Source organism: Ailuropoda melanoleuca, chromosome 3 (genome assembly GCF_002007445.2).
Source record: "Ailuropoda melanoleuca isolate Jingjing chromosome 3, ASM200744v2, whole genome shotgun sequence".
NCBI classification, from domain to species: domain Eukaryota; kingdom Metazoa; phylum Chordata; class Mammalia; order Carnivora; family Ursidae; genus Ailuropoda; species Ailuropoda melanoleuca.
The window spans coordinates 56,629,774-56,647,934 of record NC_048220.1 but is presented as its reverse complement, the minus strand read 5'-3'; the positions used below and the strand labels follow the sequence as shown (position 1 = coordinate 56,647,934).

Genomic DNA, 18,161 nt, shown 5'->3' with positions numbered 1-18,161 from the left:
CTGATGGACATTTATGGTGTTTCTAGTTTGGAGCTACTACAAATAAATATATTTGTGTACAGGGCTTATGTGGAATATTTTTTTGTTTCTCTTGAATAGATACCCAGAAGAATGGCTGAGTCATACGGTAAAAGTTTAACTTTTAATGAAACTGTCAATCAATTTCACTATATGATCTTTTCTATGGCTCTACATTCTTGTAATATTTGTACTATAAATCTGTTTAATTTAGGCCACTCTCATAGGCATGGATTCCTTTCACACTGTAGTTTTCTTTTCCATTTCCCTGATGACTAACGATAGTTACCATCTTTTCTTGTGCCTATTGACCATTCATACATTTTCTTATGTGAATTATATGTTTAAATCTTTTATCAAATTTTTTAATTAAGTTAACCGTCCTCTTCTTATTAAGTTCAAGGAGTTCTTTGTATGGATACAAGCCCTGTGTCAGATATATGCACTGAAAACATTTTCTTCCATTCTGTCTTGCTTTTTCATTTTCTTAAATGGCGACTTTCAAAATGGAGACATTTTAATTTTCATAAAGTTTAATGTATTTGTTTTTCTTCTTTTATTGTCTATGTTTTCGGGTCTAAACCATTTTCTTAACATAACGTCACAAAATTTTCTCCTGTGTTTTATCTAGAAGTTTTAAAGTTTAGCTTTTACATTTAGCTCTGTCATTCATTTTGAGTCATATTTGTGAGATGAGGTACTTGTAGCATTTTAGAGAATAGGATAAAGTAAAGGTCCTATTAGTTTCCAGAAATTAAAAAAACAAAAAACGAAAAACAAGAAACATGCAAGGATTCAGAAAATGTATCTCTCACACCCTTTCATGGGAAGCTAAAGGAAGATGTTCTCCAGCAAAGTGAGAGGAAACCAAGAAGGAGGAAAGCATAGGCACTAATTAACAGAGGCTCTAACTTAAAAGAGTGAGGAAGAGAGACTTCAAAATGCCCATTGCACATGAGACTAGAGAGCATCGATCCAGATTGCAGTAGGAGGACAAAAGAGCTCCAAAGAGGAGACCTAGAGGGAGGGCTCTAGGTAAAAGGATTTGAGACACTACAGTACATGTTAGATGAGCGGACTTGTGAAAAGAAGTAAGAATATATATATTTTGAATATTGCAAATGAAAAAGGGCAATTTTTAACTCAAGAGAAAAGGAAAGAGTTGTACAAAGAAAAAAGAAACAATTATATTATGCTACCTGGCTTGTCAGCGAACAACATAGGTATAGTCACACTGATGCCAGCACAGATTTAACTGAAAGTAGAAATGAACTATACATTAGAGGTGTGGGGGATGAAGAAAAGAAAAGTGAGGGCAGTGTTGGAGGCAAAAACCTTGTCAGCAATAATAGTAAGTTGTTAGACAATGTGTCAAAAATGTGTAAAATTTATTTAAAAAGAATAAATTAGAAATATCCATCAAAGTAATGTATGTACATGGTTTTAAAAAATCAAGGGGCGCCTAAGTGGCTCAGGCAATTAAGCACCTGCCTTCAGCTCAGGTCATAGTCCCAGGGTCCTGGGATAGAGGTCGAGATCCCTCCTTGGAGGGGAGTCTGCTTCTCCCTCTCCCTCTGCCTCTTGCCCCCGCTCATGCTCTCCCTCACTCATTCTCTGTCAAATAATTCTTTAAAAAAATACAATTAAATGTGTAAATTGAGAAATCCTCTACACATATTTAAATACTGTGGCAGTGTGGTGGATTGTATGATTGTTCCCAACTCCCTGGAAACAATCCGAGATGTATATATATCCCTGCCCTTGGCCATAGGATTTGCAGCACCTTCCCATAGGTAGAGAATATTTCCTGTCCCAAAGTAAGTCTCGGCTATGTGTTTTGGTCGAGTCAATGGAACATGAGTGGGAGCAATAGTGTACCAGTTCTGCAGAAACTTTCTGAGGTGCTGCATGTGTCTGCCACCTCCTTGTCCTCTTCTCTCTGCCACGAAAATGGAGTGCCCAAACAGGGGCTATTCTTTCAGTTTAGGTCTTGGAATGACAAGACATAGGAAACGCAGCTGGAGCAGGTCTGCAACAGCTCACTTAACGGCTATCAACATGTAACAAGAATGAGAAATAAATGTTTGAGATCATATGATTCTGGAATGCGGGAGTTGTTTGTTACTAGAGAAGCAGACTAACTGGGAGGCAGTTTTTTTCTATAATTTATGATGTGTCTTAGTAATATTTTATTTTTTTAAAACCATGTACATACATTACCTTGATGGATTTTTCTAATTTATTCTTTTTTAAAAGGTGCTTTCTGGGGCACCTTTTTAAAGTCAGTTAAGCATCTGACTCTTGATTTCGGCTCAGGTCATGATCTCAGAGTCATGGGATCAAGCCCCACACAGGGCTCCATGCTGGGCATAGAGCCTGCTTAACATTCTCTCTCTCTCTCTCCCTCTGCCCCTTCCTACCCACCCCCACTCTCTCTCCTTCTCTCTCTCTAAAAAAAGAAGAAAAAAAAAGGATAACTTCCTTTAAAAATTTAGAAATTAGGGGCGCCTGGGTGGCTCAGTCATTAAGCGTCTGCCTTCGGCTCAGGGCATGATCCTGGCGTTCTGGGATTGAGGCCTGCATCAGGCTCTACTGCTAGGAGCCTGCTTCTTCCTCTCCCACTCCCCCTGCTGTGTTCCCTCTCTCACTGGCTGTCTCTCTCTCTGTCAAATAAATAAATAATCTTAAAAAAAAAAAAAGAAAAAAGAAATTAAAAATAAAAATTTATAAATTAGCATTCTGATTTATACTAAGTCTCTGGTGAGTAGGGTGCATAAATCAGTTCTCAGAGGCCAAATACACCTAGAAGCACTAAGATATGTAATTTCCTGAGCAGCAAAAGTGAGGCTCCAATGTAACGACAAAGAGATGTGCTTTGGCTAAAACATCTCTATCTTACCTAAACTCCAAACTCAGTACTTCAAGTTACAAAGTCACTGAATACATGAAAGAAACATTAATACCCAGGCAACTTCTTAAAGAGCTTCAAGCTTTCTAATAATATCATCATACACACAGAGACTTTTAAAATTTCTTTAATTTAAACTTCATTCATCCAAAAATCACATTTCATGATACAGGGTTAAGTATTCAATTTTAAAATGTCTTAGTGAACAAAAACAGAAAATTATGAGATATATTTTATCTAAATAAGATAAAAATTTATCAAGTCATTTGGAATTATCTAGTTAGCAGTAGAGTTTAATAAAGGTTTCCTGAATAAAAGTATATGAATGAATGAATGAATGAATACATGGATGGATGGATAGATGGAAAAATGAGCTACCAAACTGATTAATACGCTTAGATTGAAACTGTGCTCTACTCATGAAAAATTTCCATGTGTTCACAAATGAAAAGCTTTTAGAAGACTACAAAGGTTTATCTTCATCTCAATGAATCTATCATCATGAACATACAATAATGCTGCTATACTTCTTTTTTTAAATAAATTATAATTTAGATAGTGCTTTCCCATACCCATAAGACTGATTTAACAAGGTTTTATGGGAAACCATAATCTCAACCGAAGATAAAATATATACACATTTTCACATCACTACATAATCCCTGAACTAAAGTAAGAATTGTAGAGAATTAACTGGTAAAGTTGTCTATGTGAATAAACTGAGAAACACTGGTCAAAAAAATTTTTTTAAATAAAAAATAAGGAAATAAGACCTATACTGTCTCTAAAATATTCCAATCCTTGTCCAATAAAACAGATCTCTGCGATACCTTTGAAAAGTAATCAAGAGCCTGCTTGCAGTGGCTGGTGCCGTATTCTTTAACTATGAGGTAGTCCCTCATGAGTCTGCAAAGTAATACTTTCATGAAGGTGAAGGCGGAACAGCTCTGTCATGGTTCTGGGCAGGATGAAGACCACATTCCCACCATGGTCTCTGAGGCCCTGAAAGACCTGCTAAGTGTGCTCACCTCATCTGACCTCTTCCCCTGTCTGCTCTAGCTACACCAGCAGTCTTTACTTCAGTTCTTTGAATGCTTCATGTTCCCTATTCTCTCATAAGAGTCTTAGTGCTTGCTGCTCCCTCCACCTAGAATGTTCTCTATTTTCCCTTCCCCCTACCTCCTAGGTACTTCTACCCTTGCTACAGATCACAGCTTAAATGTCACTTCCTTAAGAACACTATTCCTACCATCTCAGACCAGTTCAGATATGCCCATTATATGTGGACACAATCTCCCATACTTTTCTTTCACAGCATGACTCACATTTGATTAATGAGAGTACCTCCTCCATTAGACTTAAAGCTTCATGAAGGCAGGGACTATATCTGTTTTGCTCACCACTGTAGACCCAGTACCTAGCACAGTGCTTAGCTATTTAAAAGTACCCAGTATTAAAACATACATGCTACATGCATGAATGAACGAACAGATTAATGAATGAACAAAGTTTGAAAGGAAAGTCGAAAATGGGAGATCACACAGGACGCTGTGTAAGAGGAAAATATTTCCTTTTGTTTAAGGAATTGTTTAAACCCAATTTGAGGAAGAAATATGTAAAGAAAGAGTGGTGACCCCTATTCTCTCTAAGCTTAAGAAACAAGTATTAAGCTTACAATACAATCATCCTTCCTAGAGACTTAAGAACCTTGAAGTGACCCATAAAACTGAAAGCTATTTTAAATTGCAGATCCATGATTTGAAAGACATTCACAAAACAACAATATTAATATAAATGAAAATGCTATATTATTAGATTCAAACGATCATTGACTGATGTGGTATCTAGGGTCCCTTCTGAAGCTGAGATTATTTAAACCCATTAACCTTGCTTCAAAAGCAGAACTGGGATTTTTATAGTATTTGCTGTACATTTTATCAGTATAATAAACAAATCAGTCATTTCTGTACAAACGAAGTAAGGAAACCTTACTAAGCTTTAACAACCTAAGGAGTATAGGTCTCTTATTATTTGAAAATGAACTTGAAGGAAAGCATTAACTGATTTAGAAACAGTGGGAAAAACAAATAGAAAATGCCTATACTTAATAGTTTTTATCAGCTGGTGACTTCAAGATCCTTGAACACAGTTTTGGCAGACCATCCTAGTCAGTGCTAGGTGTTCACACTAAATCCCCTAATATATTTGTTGGGACGGCACATAAAGAGCAATTAGGACATATAACATAAGTTAATTGCTATTCAGATTCTGAATATTCTCCCTTATAGATAAATCTCTATAGTTTCCCTTATACGGTATGGGAAGAGCCAAAAAACAAAGGATACAGGAATAGAAGTTTTGCTTGTTATTTTTAAACAGTACGGACTCCAAACAATTACTGTCTCCTACCAGTTAAAATGATTCAACACCTTTTCTTTGAAGGACAGGTTATATATTTCTGAGGTTTTTAAATTTTTCTTTGCTCTCTTTTCTCATAACAATGGCAGGAGAAAATCATGAAATTAATATTTACTTTTAAGTATAAAAGAAACCTGAACACTGATTTGAGTCATTTTCTCATAGATACATACTTCGATACATAATACAAATGTTTCTTGAGCATTTCGAATAACTCCTGCCTCTTCTAATAAAGACTGCATTTTCATCTCTTATTTATAAACTCTAGTTCAATGATTTTATTAGCTACTCAATGATCTAATCTATCTAATTTGAATTATAAACAAATATAGCTATGCAACAATATAAAGACATTACAGAACCATCTAATTTCACACTTGCCTTGAAGTTCACAGATGCGTTGAATTAAAAAATGTGCAATTACTCACCTTACATTCTTCCTGGCAAGTATTTGGTCCAAAGTTAGCGAAAATCCTATACATAAAAAAATAAGTGAAAAACTAAACACGATTTTTCTTCCCATCAAGAAATGATTCAGTTTCTTCAAAGCAAGCACATCTGTTAAATCATAAACGCAAACAGAGCAGAGGCAGTATTTTCCATGTCTTGTGACTGACAACATATTCAACCAATAAAAAGACCACATTCCCAGAATGTATTATGCATGGGAGAGGGTGGAGGGAGGGGCCTGATACTGCTTAATTTAGAGTATAGAGTGAAAGCAGTGCATCTATTTAGGATGTTTGCTTATTCATGAAAGATTATTAGGGAGCAGATTTTCAACTAACTTCTTTTTAGAAACCAGCATTGTTTCAATACTCTCTTAATAAGAATCTCATACTGCTTTTCAGGAAGTTATGAAATTCTCCTAAAAATTTACAAAGTATACATTATTACATGCATTCTTCAGGCGAATAAACGAGTAAAAATCTCTGAAACTTACCTAATTTTACATATGTGTCCTACTTCACAGTTTTCTGTTAAATTCATGACTCTCCATATGCTAAGAGCTCTGGAATGTAATGGTAAAGAGCACTGACTTTGGGGTTAGATAGTCCTCAAATGCACTCCAAGCTCCAGTTTCCCCATCTGCAGAGTGGGGACAAAAGTACTTAACTCAAAGAACTGTTGTGAAGATATATTGAGGCCCTAAACAGCCAAATCTACCTTGAGAAAGAACAAAGCTAGAAGTATCACACTTCCTGATTTAAAAATACATTGTAAAGCTACAGTAATTAAAACATTACAGTATTGCCATTAAAAACTGACATATAGGGGCGCTTGGGTAGCTCAGTCTGTTAAGCATCTGCCTTCAGCTCAGGTCATGACCCCAGGATCCTGGGATTGAGCCCCACTGGGCTTCCTTCTCTCTCTCCCCTGCTGCTCCCTCTGCTTGTGCACTCTCTCTTGCTCTCTGTCTGTCAAATAAATAAATAAATAAAATCTTAAAACAACAACAACAACAAAAAAAACCGTGACATATAGAGCAACAGAATAAAATACAGGCACCTAGAAATAAATTCACACATACACAGTTAACTGCTCTTCAGCAAGAGTGCCAAGAACACACAGTGGGAAAAGGACAGTCTCACCAACAAATGGTGCTGGGAAAACTGGATATCCACAAGCAAAAAATGAAATTGGAGCCTTACTTCACACCAGACACAAAAATCACCTAAAAATAGATTAAAGACTTAAAACCTAGAAGAAAGCAAAGGGAGGGGCACCTGGGTGGCTCAGTTGTTTGGGCATCTGCTTTCAGCTCAGGTCATGATCCTGGGGTCCTGGGATCCAGCCCCATGTTGGGCTCCCTGCTCAGCAGGGAGCCTGCTTCTCTCTCTCCTTCTGCAGCTCCCCCTGCTTGTGTACTCCTACTCACTCTCTTCTCTCTCTCTCTCTCTCTCTCTCTCTCTGTCAAATAAATAAATAAAATCTTTAAAAAAAAAAAAGAAGAAGAAGAAGAAGAAAGCATAGGGAAAGTTTCATGACACTGTTCTTGGTGATGATTTCATGGATATGACACCAAAGCACAGACAATAAAAGCAAAAATAGAAAAGTGGAACTACATCAGACTAAAAAGCTCCTGTATAGCAAAGGAAACAATGAACAGTAAAAGGCAACCCACAGAATGAAAGGATTTGTAAAACATACAAATGAAATATCATTAATTTCCAAAATATATAAGGTATTCTTACAACTCAAGAGCAGAAAGAACACAAATAACCCAAGTTAAAAATGGGCTAAAGACTTGAAAAGACATTTCTCCAAAGACGACATACAAATTACAAACATATATATAAAAGCGTGGTCAATGTCACTCATCACCAGGGAAATGCAAATCAAAACCACAAAGAGATATCACTTAACACCTGTCAGCATGGCTATTATCAAAAAGAAGAAGAAGGAAGAGGGGGAGGCGGAGGAGGGGGAGGAGAAGGAGGAGGAGAAGGGAAAGCAAGAAAGCAAGCAGAAAGGTAAAGGGAAGGAAAGGAAAGGAAAAGAAAAGAAAAAAAGGTAAAAAAAAGAACAGACAGTGTTGGCAAAGATGTGGAGAAATTGGAATCCTTGTACACTGTTGGTGGGAATACAAAACAGTTCAGTTGCTGTGGAAAACAATATGGAGATGCCTCAAAATATTAAAAATAGAACTACCATATGATCCAGCAATTGCACTTACGGGTATTTGCCCAAAATACCTGAAATCAGGATTTCAAAGAAATATTAGTGCTTGCATGTTCATTACAGCACTGATATTCACAATAGCCAAGATGTAAAAACAACCTAAGTGTCTGTAGATGGATGTGTGGATAAAAAATATTATGCAGCCTTTAAAAAAAATGAAAATTCTGCAATATGTGACAACATGGATGAACCCTAAGGATGGTATTATAATTGAAATAAGCCAGTCACAAATACCAAACGATTCCATTTATATGAGGTATCTACAATAGGCACAGCACAGACTCAAAGAGTGAAATGGTGGTTACCAGGGGCTAGGGAGTGGGGGAGGGAGGAGAAAATAGGAAGTTACCAATCAATGGGCATAAAGTTTCAGTTATGCAAGATCAATAAATTCTAAAGATCTGCTGTACAAGGTTCTACCTACAGTTAACAATACGGTATTGTACACTTAAAAATTTGTTAAAAGGTGGATCTCATGCTAAGTGTTCGTAACACAATAAAATAAAATTTTAAATAAATAAATATAATAGATGAAAGCCTTTTCTTACTTCAATGTCTAGTTAAATAAAGACTATCCATTGTTACTCCCTGCTTGCCAGCCTCCACTCCCACTCCCCTGCCACCTAAAATGTATGCAAACACACAAACCAAACAACAAAATCCCTAACAGTTGTTTTACATTAAAAAAATACAATTAAAATGCCATCATAAAGAAAATCCTCCAAAACGAAAGCATCAGCATTTTTGGCACTTAATAACCATGATCTCTTTAATGGCAAAGTACTGGTAGCTGAGAGGGGCTATTTGTAAGTGACATTTCAGAGATGATGGATTATAGGAAGTCTGGGGACTTGAACCTAACTAAGGACACTCTCCCCTTCCTTACTATCCACCTTTGCACACAAACCATCTTCTAATGTGGTTCTAGGGAGCCCTACAGAAAATGAGAAGAGGAGATGAAAGCACGATGACTAGGGCTCAGGAGGGGGGGCTGGGGGTGGAAATGGAAATGGAGAATTAAGGAAGAAAAATGCTAAGAAATATTATAAAACAGAAAAGGTACCACTATCAATGTGGCCTTTCCATGCCCATCTTATTCCTACTTCCCATCGTATTTCCTTTTCTTCTCTGTTCCTTCATTTTACCCAACTTCCACCCCCCATGTCTTTTACCTTTCTGTCTTTTTCCTGATTATGTGGAATTTCAAGTAGCAAGACAGGTCTGGAAAGGAGAAGTTTAATCCTAGGCAGGTTTACCAAATAAAATACAGGATACCCAGTAACATCTAAATTTCAAAAAAAACCCAATAATTTTAATAACAAATATGTTCCATGCAATATTTAGACATACTAAACTAAAAAAATCATGTTTATCCAAAATTAAATTTAATTGTACATCTTATATTTTTATTTGCTAAATCTAGCAATCCTAGTCTTAGAGATTTCTGCTACTCAAATTTTAACATGCATACAAATCACATGAGATTTTGTTAAAATGCAAATTCTGATCCAGTAGGTCTGGGGTGGGCCAAGAGCTTCTTTATTTCTAACAAGCTTCCACATGATGCTGATGCTGCTTGCCTACCGACTGTCCTGTGAGTAGCAAGGATTTAGAATAGCATTGTTCAACAGAAATATAATGACAGCTACGCATGTAATTTAAAATTTTCTAGTAGCCACAATGAAAGAAGTACAAATCAAGAGGTGAAATTAGTTTTAGGGGCGCCTGGGTGGCTCAGTCGTTAAGCGTCTGCCTTCGGCTCAGGGCGTGATCCCAGCATTCTGGGATCGAGCCCCACATCAGGCTCTTCCGATGGGAGCCTGCTTCTTCCTCTCCCACTCCCCCTGCTTGTGTTCCCTCTCTCGCTGGCTGTCTCTGTGTCTGTCAAGTAAATAAATAAATAAATCTTAAAAAAAAAAAAAGGTGAAATTAGTTTTAATATTTATCCTATTTAAATATTATTTCAAATATAATTATTAATGGGATATTTTACCTTCTTTCTCTGCTCTAAGTCTGAAATCTGGTATATAATGTATACTTACGCACATCTCAATTCAAACTAACCAAAATTTCAAGTGGTCAGTAACCACCGGTGGCTAGGGGCTACTGTACTGGACAGTGCAAATATAAAACTTTTCCTCCAGCTGCCAGAGCAATACTTCAGAATCTCTCTTGGCAGCAGCAGCAATGTCTGACCCAGTGCTCCTCAAATTCCTGGTCAGGGGAAGGTAAGAAGCCAAGCCCATAAAGAATCCTGTACTGTGATAATAATGGTTCTATTAACACTCAGAAACCATAGTTTAGCGCTTATCATGTAACAATCCTTCCATGGAAATAAGTTTCAGTTATATCTTCAGGCACACAGATGTATACATAATTTTTAATTTTAAATCAAGTTTCATTTTAATATATTTTATGACTTGATAATCCTAAAATTTCAACATAGCAATCTTTCTGTTGTTGACACTTTCTTCCATTCGGTTAAGAATATTTAAGGTAAAATAATTAGTAGCTAGTAGGTTTCACACATGTATTTTAAAAAAGAAATCACACTTAAGATGTGGTTGTCAGAGAATAGCTCATCTTGTGACTTTAGAGGAGAAAAGCAGTGACAAAAATGTTAATGTGATAACTTGCAGGCTGCAAAGCGCTAGGATATCACCTGCCTGGCATTATGCCTCCCTGCTCAGATGGCAGAGGGGTCCCTGTCCAGAACTATGAAGAGTCTGACATTTTACCTAACTGAAAAGCTAACAAGGTAGCTGCCAGTTTCACGGATGCTGGCAGAAGACACAGGACTCCAGGGTCAGAGACAAAGAACTTTATTACTCACCACAGAAGCAAGCAGCATGAGCATCAGTGACTGTGTCAATTTCCCTTGGTCATGGAGCAATACAGCTGGGCCCACATGGTTGCTTGTAAACACAGTGGGTTTCATTTCGGGAGAGAAACCCTAAGTTTCCAAGGCTATAAGTAAATCTGCCCTTTGTAAGACGAAGACACTATTTCTACCCATCCAGGCTTTTCACTATACATACATCCTAAAGATATTCCAAAACAAAAAACAGTTAGTGACTCCCGCATAAGATATGCAGCAAATGCGGAGGGGTGTAGAAAATATCCCAACAGTTTTCATGAGAGAACAGGAGATTGTACATCCATACTGCTGCCTTTCCAACTGAAAATACCTTGTGCTTGCTTTATTTTCTGATATACAATATATTACTAAGTGTTACCTGAAAATTTGAATATCACAGATCTATCTTCCCAATATCATATGTGACCATATAGAATTGTATTATAGTAAGGGGAAAAAATGGCCCTAACTTAATTATAATATTTTCCTGAAGGAACAACTAACATTTGCCAGACCACAGACTCTAATCATCCAAATGTTCTCAGACCAAAAATCACGGTAGACAAATGTTATATCACTCACAATGGTCTTTGCACACTGATTTAAAATCCAAATCCATCCACCTCCTTCAAAGCCCTGCATGATCTGGCCCTTGTTGGTCTCTCTTGCTTCATCTTATGTCATCCCTTCTCCGTACCACGTTCCAGCACACTGGCTTGGATTTTTCTCAACACCCTCCACATGCCAACTTTTTTGCACCTCAGTAACTGTATACATTGTTCCATCTGTAGAGATCACCTCATACCCTCCTACCTCTCCCTGCATTGTTTACCCTCATCATAGCATTAAGTATGAGACATTTATTTTCTTGTTACCTATTTACAGTATTTCTTCACTGGAAGGCCTGCTCCAAGACAGCAGGGACTGCATCTAACTAACAGATACATCTAGAGCCTAAGGTACTGCTGGTCCTAGATGATGCTCAATAAAATGTACAGGGTAATGAATAAGCATATCAAAAACGTCACATACTTCTCACTTCATGCCACATGGTTATGACTCCTAGGACCTGAATATTTAGGCAAACATAACTAGAAAATCTACTAATTCAACTATTTCATCAAATTCTGTATCTTGAAAACGTAAATATACAAAATCCAAATTACATCAGTTCATTAGCAAAATACCAGACTATGTACTTCTTGCCCCTTGTAGAGGGGTATGACTCTGTGATGGTTAATATATGTCAACTTGACTGGGACACAAGGTTCCCAGGTATTTGGTTAAATATTATTCTGGCTGTGTCTCTGACAGTGTTCCTAAATGAGATTAATACTTGTATCAGTAGGCTGAGTAAAGCTTATCACTTTCCCCAACATGAGTGGGCCTCAATCAATCTACTGAAGGTCTGAGTAGAATAAAAAAGTGGAATAAGGGAGACTTCACTTTCTACCTGTCTTGGAGCAGGGAATTCAGTCTTCTCCTGCCTCCAATCTCACTAAGACTGGAAGTATACCATTGGCTCTCCTGGGTCTCTGGCTTGCTGGCAACAGACAGAGGAATTTCTCAGCCTCTATAACTGCAAGAGCCAATTCCTATAATAAATCATATATAGGATTAATATGGGATTAATTAGGATTAATGTCATATATGCATACATGGAAATATATATATATATATATATATATATATATNACATGGAAATATATATATATATATATATATATATTGTTTTCTCTGGAGAATACAGACTAATACAGACACTTTATTAAGTTCAGAGCCTAATTGCTGCCATGATTTCTACTAATTTTCATCCAATCAACTTCTGAGTTGATTAGAATCAGGTTAGTAAATGAAATACTTATAAGTGCTTTTGATTTAAATGTTAATTTTTCTTATTTTTGATTCCCCTTTGACTTCTTGGAACACAAACAATATACCAAATTAGTGGCATATATTTATGTTCCTGGTTCTCAAGCTGAACTGAGACTAAAGTCCTGCGCTTTCATAAATTTGTCCATTAGACAAATATTCGCCGCCATATACTACATGCCAGGAATACAAGATGAAAAAGATCCAGTTCTCACCCCCATGAGGCTCCTAGCCCAGTGACGTGAAGAAATGTGAACACATAATTGCTGGGGTAAACACCTTAGGGATGTTTCACATAGCAATCTAGTGACCTCCACTGATATTGGCCACACCTCCGCTCCAAGCAATGGCTGAGGGGTAGAGGGAGGCAGTTATATAATAAAGAGACAAGAGATGAGACATAACTAACTCTTTTGAAGAGTTTAATGTGGCTTTCCAATTCTTGATATTACTCTCTCAATGAGATCAGTATGTATCTCTTGCTACTGAAGTCTGTGACTTATCCCAGTGTCCTTCCAGAAACTTGGCTTTGTTCTTAACATAGCCTGAAATGGGCTTCTGTTAGTTATAGTGCAGAAAACATTAGAAGGGTTTGCTAAGTACCAAACTTGGTGTGATAATTAGAGGCCTGGACTAGGAAGGGAGGTTTAAATAGTAGGGAGAACCTAACAGACCTGGGTCCTAAGGAAGAAAAGGCCTCCAACACTCTCAAAAATACTCACTGGGAACATGCACATCCCCACCTCAACAGAGACCGAGTTTTAATTCACTTAAGTAAAACTCATATTGAGAATATGTGTTATTTTAATGTTGCCCTACAGTTCAGGCTATCATTTATAATAAACACAAAATAGACTCTTTGGAGAAAAATTAATCAGCACACTTAGTTTCAAAGAGAGCATTGTATGTAACTACCTGCTACAAATCCAAGCTGTTGTCTCCTAAATAGTTAACATAAGTTCAGAAATTTTAACTTAAAACTTCCGTGAGTAAATTTTAATATTCATTGGAAATTTTAACTTAAAAAACCTATCCGAGTAAATTTTAAATACTCATTGGCAAATGAACATTACATACTATGAAAAATGATACTCATAGTGGGGTTCTGGTTTAAGATGGTTATGTTTTAAGATCTTCAACTCATTTCCTCCCACAAACATGCTGAGTATACCACTACATACGAAAGAAGTCCCTATTTAAAAAAAAACCTAAAGGCTGGCTGAGTGATGATTACGCATCAGGCAAACAAGGAGAACGCCAAATCAAAATGTGTAGGAGAAGCTGGGACACCATCTCACCATAAACCTCACCCCAGGTGTGGTAACCCACAACTGGGGGGGGGGCGGCGGGGGGGGACTCAAACCCAGAATTTCTTTCTGAGTAGTGAAGAGTTTGAATTCCACATTGGACATCTCAACCTTTAAGACACGTAGTTGAGAGATGAGCTCCCAAAACATCCAATTTTGAAAAACAATGGGGTTCATTTTCGAAACCTACAAGACAGTAGAGATCTAAGAAATACCCCTTGGAGGGCTCTCTTGCTCAGACGGACTCACCCCAGGGCCCAGCTCAGAGGAAGCTGATCACATCCAGACTTAAAGTGAAGGAAGCTCCCCTGCTTGTATTAAAACCTTGACCTGAGGGTCAGGCACCTAATTTAACACACACATCTATGTATGTTTCTGTATGTTTGTTGTTGGAAGATGTTTAACTATGATGAATAAATGGATAAAGAAATTATATATTTTGGGGCGCCTGGGTGGCTCAGTCGTTGGGCATCTGCCTTTGGCTCAGGTCATGATCCTGGGGGTCCTGGGATCGAGCCCCGCGTTGGGCTCCCTGCTCAGAGGGAAGCTCTCCCACTCCCCCTGCTTGTGTTCCCTCTCTCGCTGTGTCTCTCTCTGTCAAATAAATAAAACCTTTTAAAAAAGTAAATTATGATATATTTATATGGAATATTATTCACAATGGAATATTATTCAGCCATAAAAAAGAATTAAATCTTTCCATTTGCAGCAACAGGGATGGACCTCAAGGACATTATAAGCAAGGTGAAATAAGTTAGAGAAAGACAAATGCCATATAATCTCTCTTGTATGCAGAATGTAAAAAACAAAACAAAACAACGAATCTCATAGATCCAGAGAACAGACTGGTGGTTACAAGGGGCACGGGGTAGTGGAGCATGGGAAAAATGGGTAAACTGTGTTTTTCTGTTTTTGTTTTGTTTTTCGTTTAAATAAACTGAATAAACATTCCTTTAAAAAAGAAAAATGACCGTATCTATGAAATGGTTAAAGATTCATTCATTTGGGTTATCTTAATAATCAGTAATGACTACTAGAACCAACAGTGTTAAATCAGTGGAAAAATTACTCCTGTCTTTTTTGTACCTATGTAAACCCAGAACCCCTCATTTTTTTTCTTCCTCTCTTCCTCTAGTTCCTCACTCCTTTTTCTCTCTTGTTCTTTCTTCTTTTAATTTAAGGGGGAAAGATCCTGTTTTACCTTATTTAAAGTCCTTTAAGCAATAAAGTTTTAGTGATATAAAAAAGTTTTAGTTTTTATATTTATATTACAGTAACGTACATATTATCTCATTTAAATAATCTAGAAATAGTCTTAGTGAAATTTCACTTTACTGTGGAATGCAAAAGCTGAAAGATTGACTCCTGGCCACTCCCCATCAAGTGAAAATCAGCTGGTCCTCACTGAACTCAGAGAGAACAGATCTGGCCCATCTACCAGATTCTTCAAACTTCTTCAGGGAATGAGATTCTAAAACTTAATATTCCATTGAGTGAAAGAAATTATCTTTCTTTTCCTAGTGAGAAAAATTATCTCTTATCATTCCTTACAAATCAAAGGTCCCTGGTGAAATAAAAGCCTATTTTCTTTCGTTTGGTTTTCAGCCAAGTTAGAGAATACCTGGAGAATAACTTTCAATATGCATATTAAAATGGTAACTCCCTTCCAGGAACTTCACAAAGGGCATCAAAGAACAGTGTTGTCAATTTCCCCTAGATCCTACACAGAGGTTTAATTATAATAAGAAGATTTTAAAGACCAGGTCTGAATATTGTTAAGTTTATATGGTAAATTTCTTTAGTTCCACCTTGGAATAGATAGGAGAAGAAATATTCACTGCACCAAAAGTAGCTAGAACGAGAGGATAAGAAATCTCATTCATTTTGGATAAGGGAAAAATTGTGTTTAATAATTTAATCAGGTAAAATGAAGCACTTAACATTCATCACTAGTAGTTTTACAGAGCACGTAATCATCGGTCTTATTCTTACTGCTTCCTCTTTCTCACTTAAAACTGTTATTTCAACTCATCACATTTCCATAGCAACTAATACCTCAATTTTTATACTTAAAACACTTGGAGTCATTTCTAACTATTCTATATGCTCCAATATAAATCGTCAACATTGTTAAAACCCTTGGCTGTTCTTGCCAAAAAGCTAACTTCTCTCTCATTCGGTACAAAGATTCAGCATCATCCTTGACCTAAATCTCATTGACTGATCTAATTTATGAAGACCAATCTTTTTTCTTAACTAGGAGGGTGGAGGAACTCTGAGATAAGTCAAATAATAATACCTCTCTGACTCACCTGAGTGCTAAACCAACTGAGAAATAAAACAAGGGGTAAGACAAGTGGAGACCAAAATACCACCCTCATTACTGTGAAATGCCAAGAAGGCAGACAAAGCTTAGTGCCAGAGCAAAATGGATTGTAATTAAACCCCTCCCCGCAGAAGATGGACAGGACTGCCTGTCATGGCAGCAGTGGGCCCATCCCAGATGAAACAGGAAAGGTATACTCCATGGGGAGGCTGGGTCTCAAAAAGGAAAAAAGAGCTGAACATACCTAGACTACTTTTCCTAATTTATCACAGATGTCATCCTTAGCTGGCACAGAATGGGTAAATTGGCAGAGAAATAAAGAGTTACACTAATTTAACTCCTTCTACTCAGAAGGAAATACTAGAAAACGGAAACACTTATTCTCCTTCTTACCCTACTTCTCCAAAATTTCAAGAATTACCAAACACAATTCTTTCATAAAGTGTCTATCAGTTATCATATACCTCTGGTAACTTATAGATATCATGTTGCAACTTATAATAAGAATACTGTTATCTTAAGAACTGTACCCTTTACTTTTACTTTGCTGGCTAGAAAATTATTTTCATTAATTTTGTGTCTTATTTACTTAACATTAAAATCTTTTCTAAATTCCTTAAAAATCAAGATTTTGCTTTTATAACTAATCCAGAAACAAACAAACATGTTCTGGTTAAGTAAGATAACTTCTTTAAGTTTCAAGTTCCTCTCTGTACAATGGGGCTAATAATAGCACCTACTGCACAGGTGTTGTTTTGAGGACTAAAAAAAATTCAGCACATGAAGTCCTATGCCTGGCACCTAAACAGCTCTCAAAACCTATTAGAGATGGTGGTGCTGGTGATGTCAATGATTTTGCTCTTTCCATCATGATCTAAGTCCAGATTATATTCGGAATTTTATGACATCTCATCTCCAATGACCTGTGCTATTTGCATCAGTTCCTTCCTTGAATAAACCAAGTCCTCTCTTGCCCCTTCGTAGCACCCTTCCTTAGCAGGCACAGCGATATTTTAAAAATGTAGATCAGATCAGGGTGCCTGGGTGGCTCAGTCAGCTAAGTGTGTGACTCTTGATTTGAGCTCAGGTCATGAACCCAAGAACATGAGATCAAGCCATGCATTGGGCTCCCTGCTCAGTGGGGATTATGCTTCTCTCCCACTCTCTCCCTGTCCCTCTGCCCCTCCCCCTGCTCCTGCAATGCTCTCCCTCTCTCTCTTAAGATAAATAAATCAATCTTAAAAAAAAATGTAGATCAGATCTTGTCATTCTCTTACTTGTAGCCCTCCAATGGCTTCTCATCAAATTCAGAATAAAGTGCAAACTCCTTATCCTGGCCTACATGTTGCACTTGAGCTGGCCCTGTCCAAGTCTCTAACTTCACCTTCCTCCATTTTCCTGCTGACTTGCTATGCTTCAAGTCATGGTAGCCTTCTTTTTTTCCCTCTGAGTCCTAAACCCGATTCTTGTTTAGGGCCCTTTTAAGATATTTAGGCCCAAGGTCAAAGAAAATTCCTTCCTTTTTGGGCTTCATATTAAGTAATAAATGCTTTATCAGGAAACAAAAAACTCAAAGCTCCAAAAACAAAAATGAAATTCTTGTTTTTCCTTTTCTTAGCTATAGTAATCAAAATCCTTCATTCGTAACACACTCTGACCACTGTTTTATGCCTTGTTGTTTTTATAATAATATAATAACTAAAACTCACTACCTAAAATAAACCATAACCCAACATCCAACAATGATCCCCACTCCCCACTCCCCCCCCCCAC

General features: G+C 37.2%; 1 protein-coding gene across 4 annotated transcripts in view; it reads right to left on the bottom strand.

Annotated features, from left to right (window-relative positions):
* Positions 1 to 7,130, bottom strand: part of ATP6AP1L (ATPase H+ transporting accessory protein 1 like) — a 29,258-nt gene extending 22,128 nt beyond the window's left edge. For 2 of the 4 annotated variants that reach the window (XR_004624121.1, XM_002916231.4), the window contains exon 1: positions 5,773 to 5,867. Coding sequence is in view for 1 of the 4 variants with exons in the window: in XM_002916231.4 (XP_002916277.2) it covers positions 5,773 to 5,867 (95 nt within the window). In the remaining 3 variants the exon portion in view is untranslated. Of the gene's footprint in view, positions 1 to 5,772; positions 5,868 to 6,287; positions 6,714 to 7,071 lie in introns of those variants that run through there. The other 2 variants (XM_034656454.1, XM_019796408.2) reach the window with 2 other exon arrangements.
* Between the last annotated feature and the right edge of the window lie 11,031 nt (positions 7,131 to 18,161).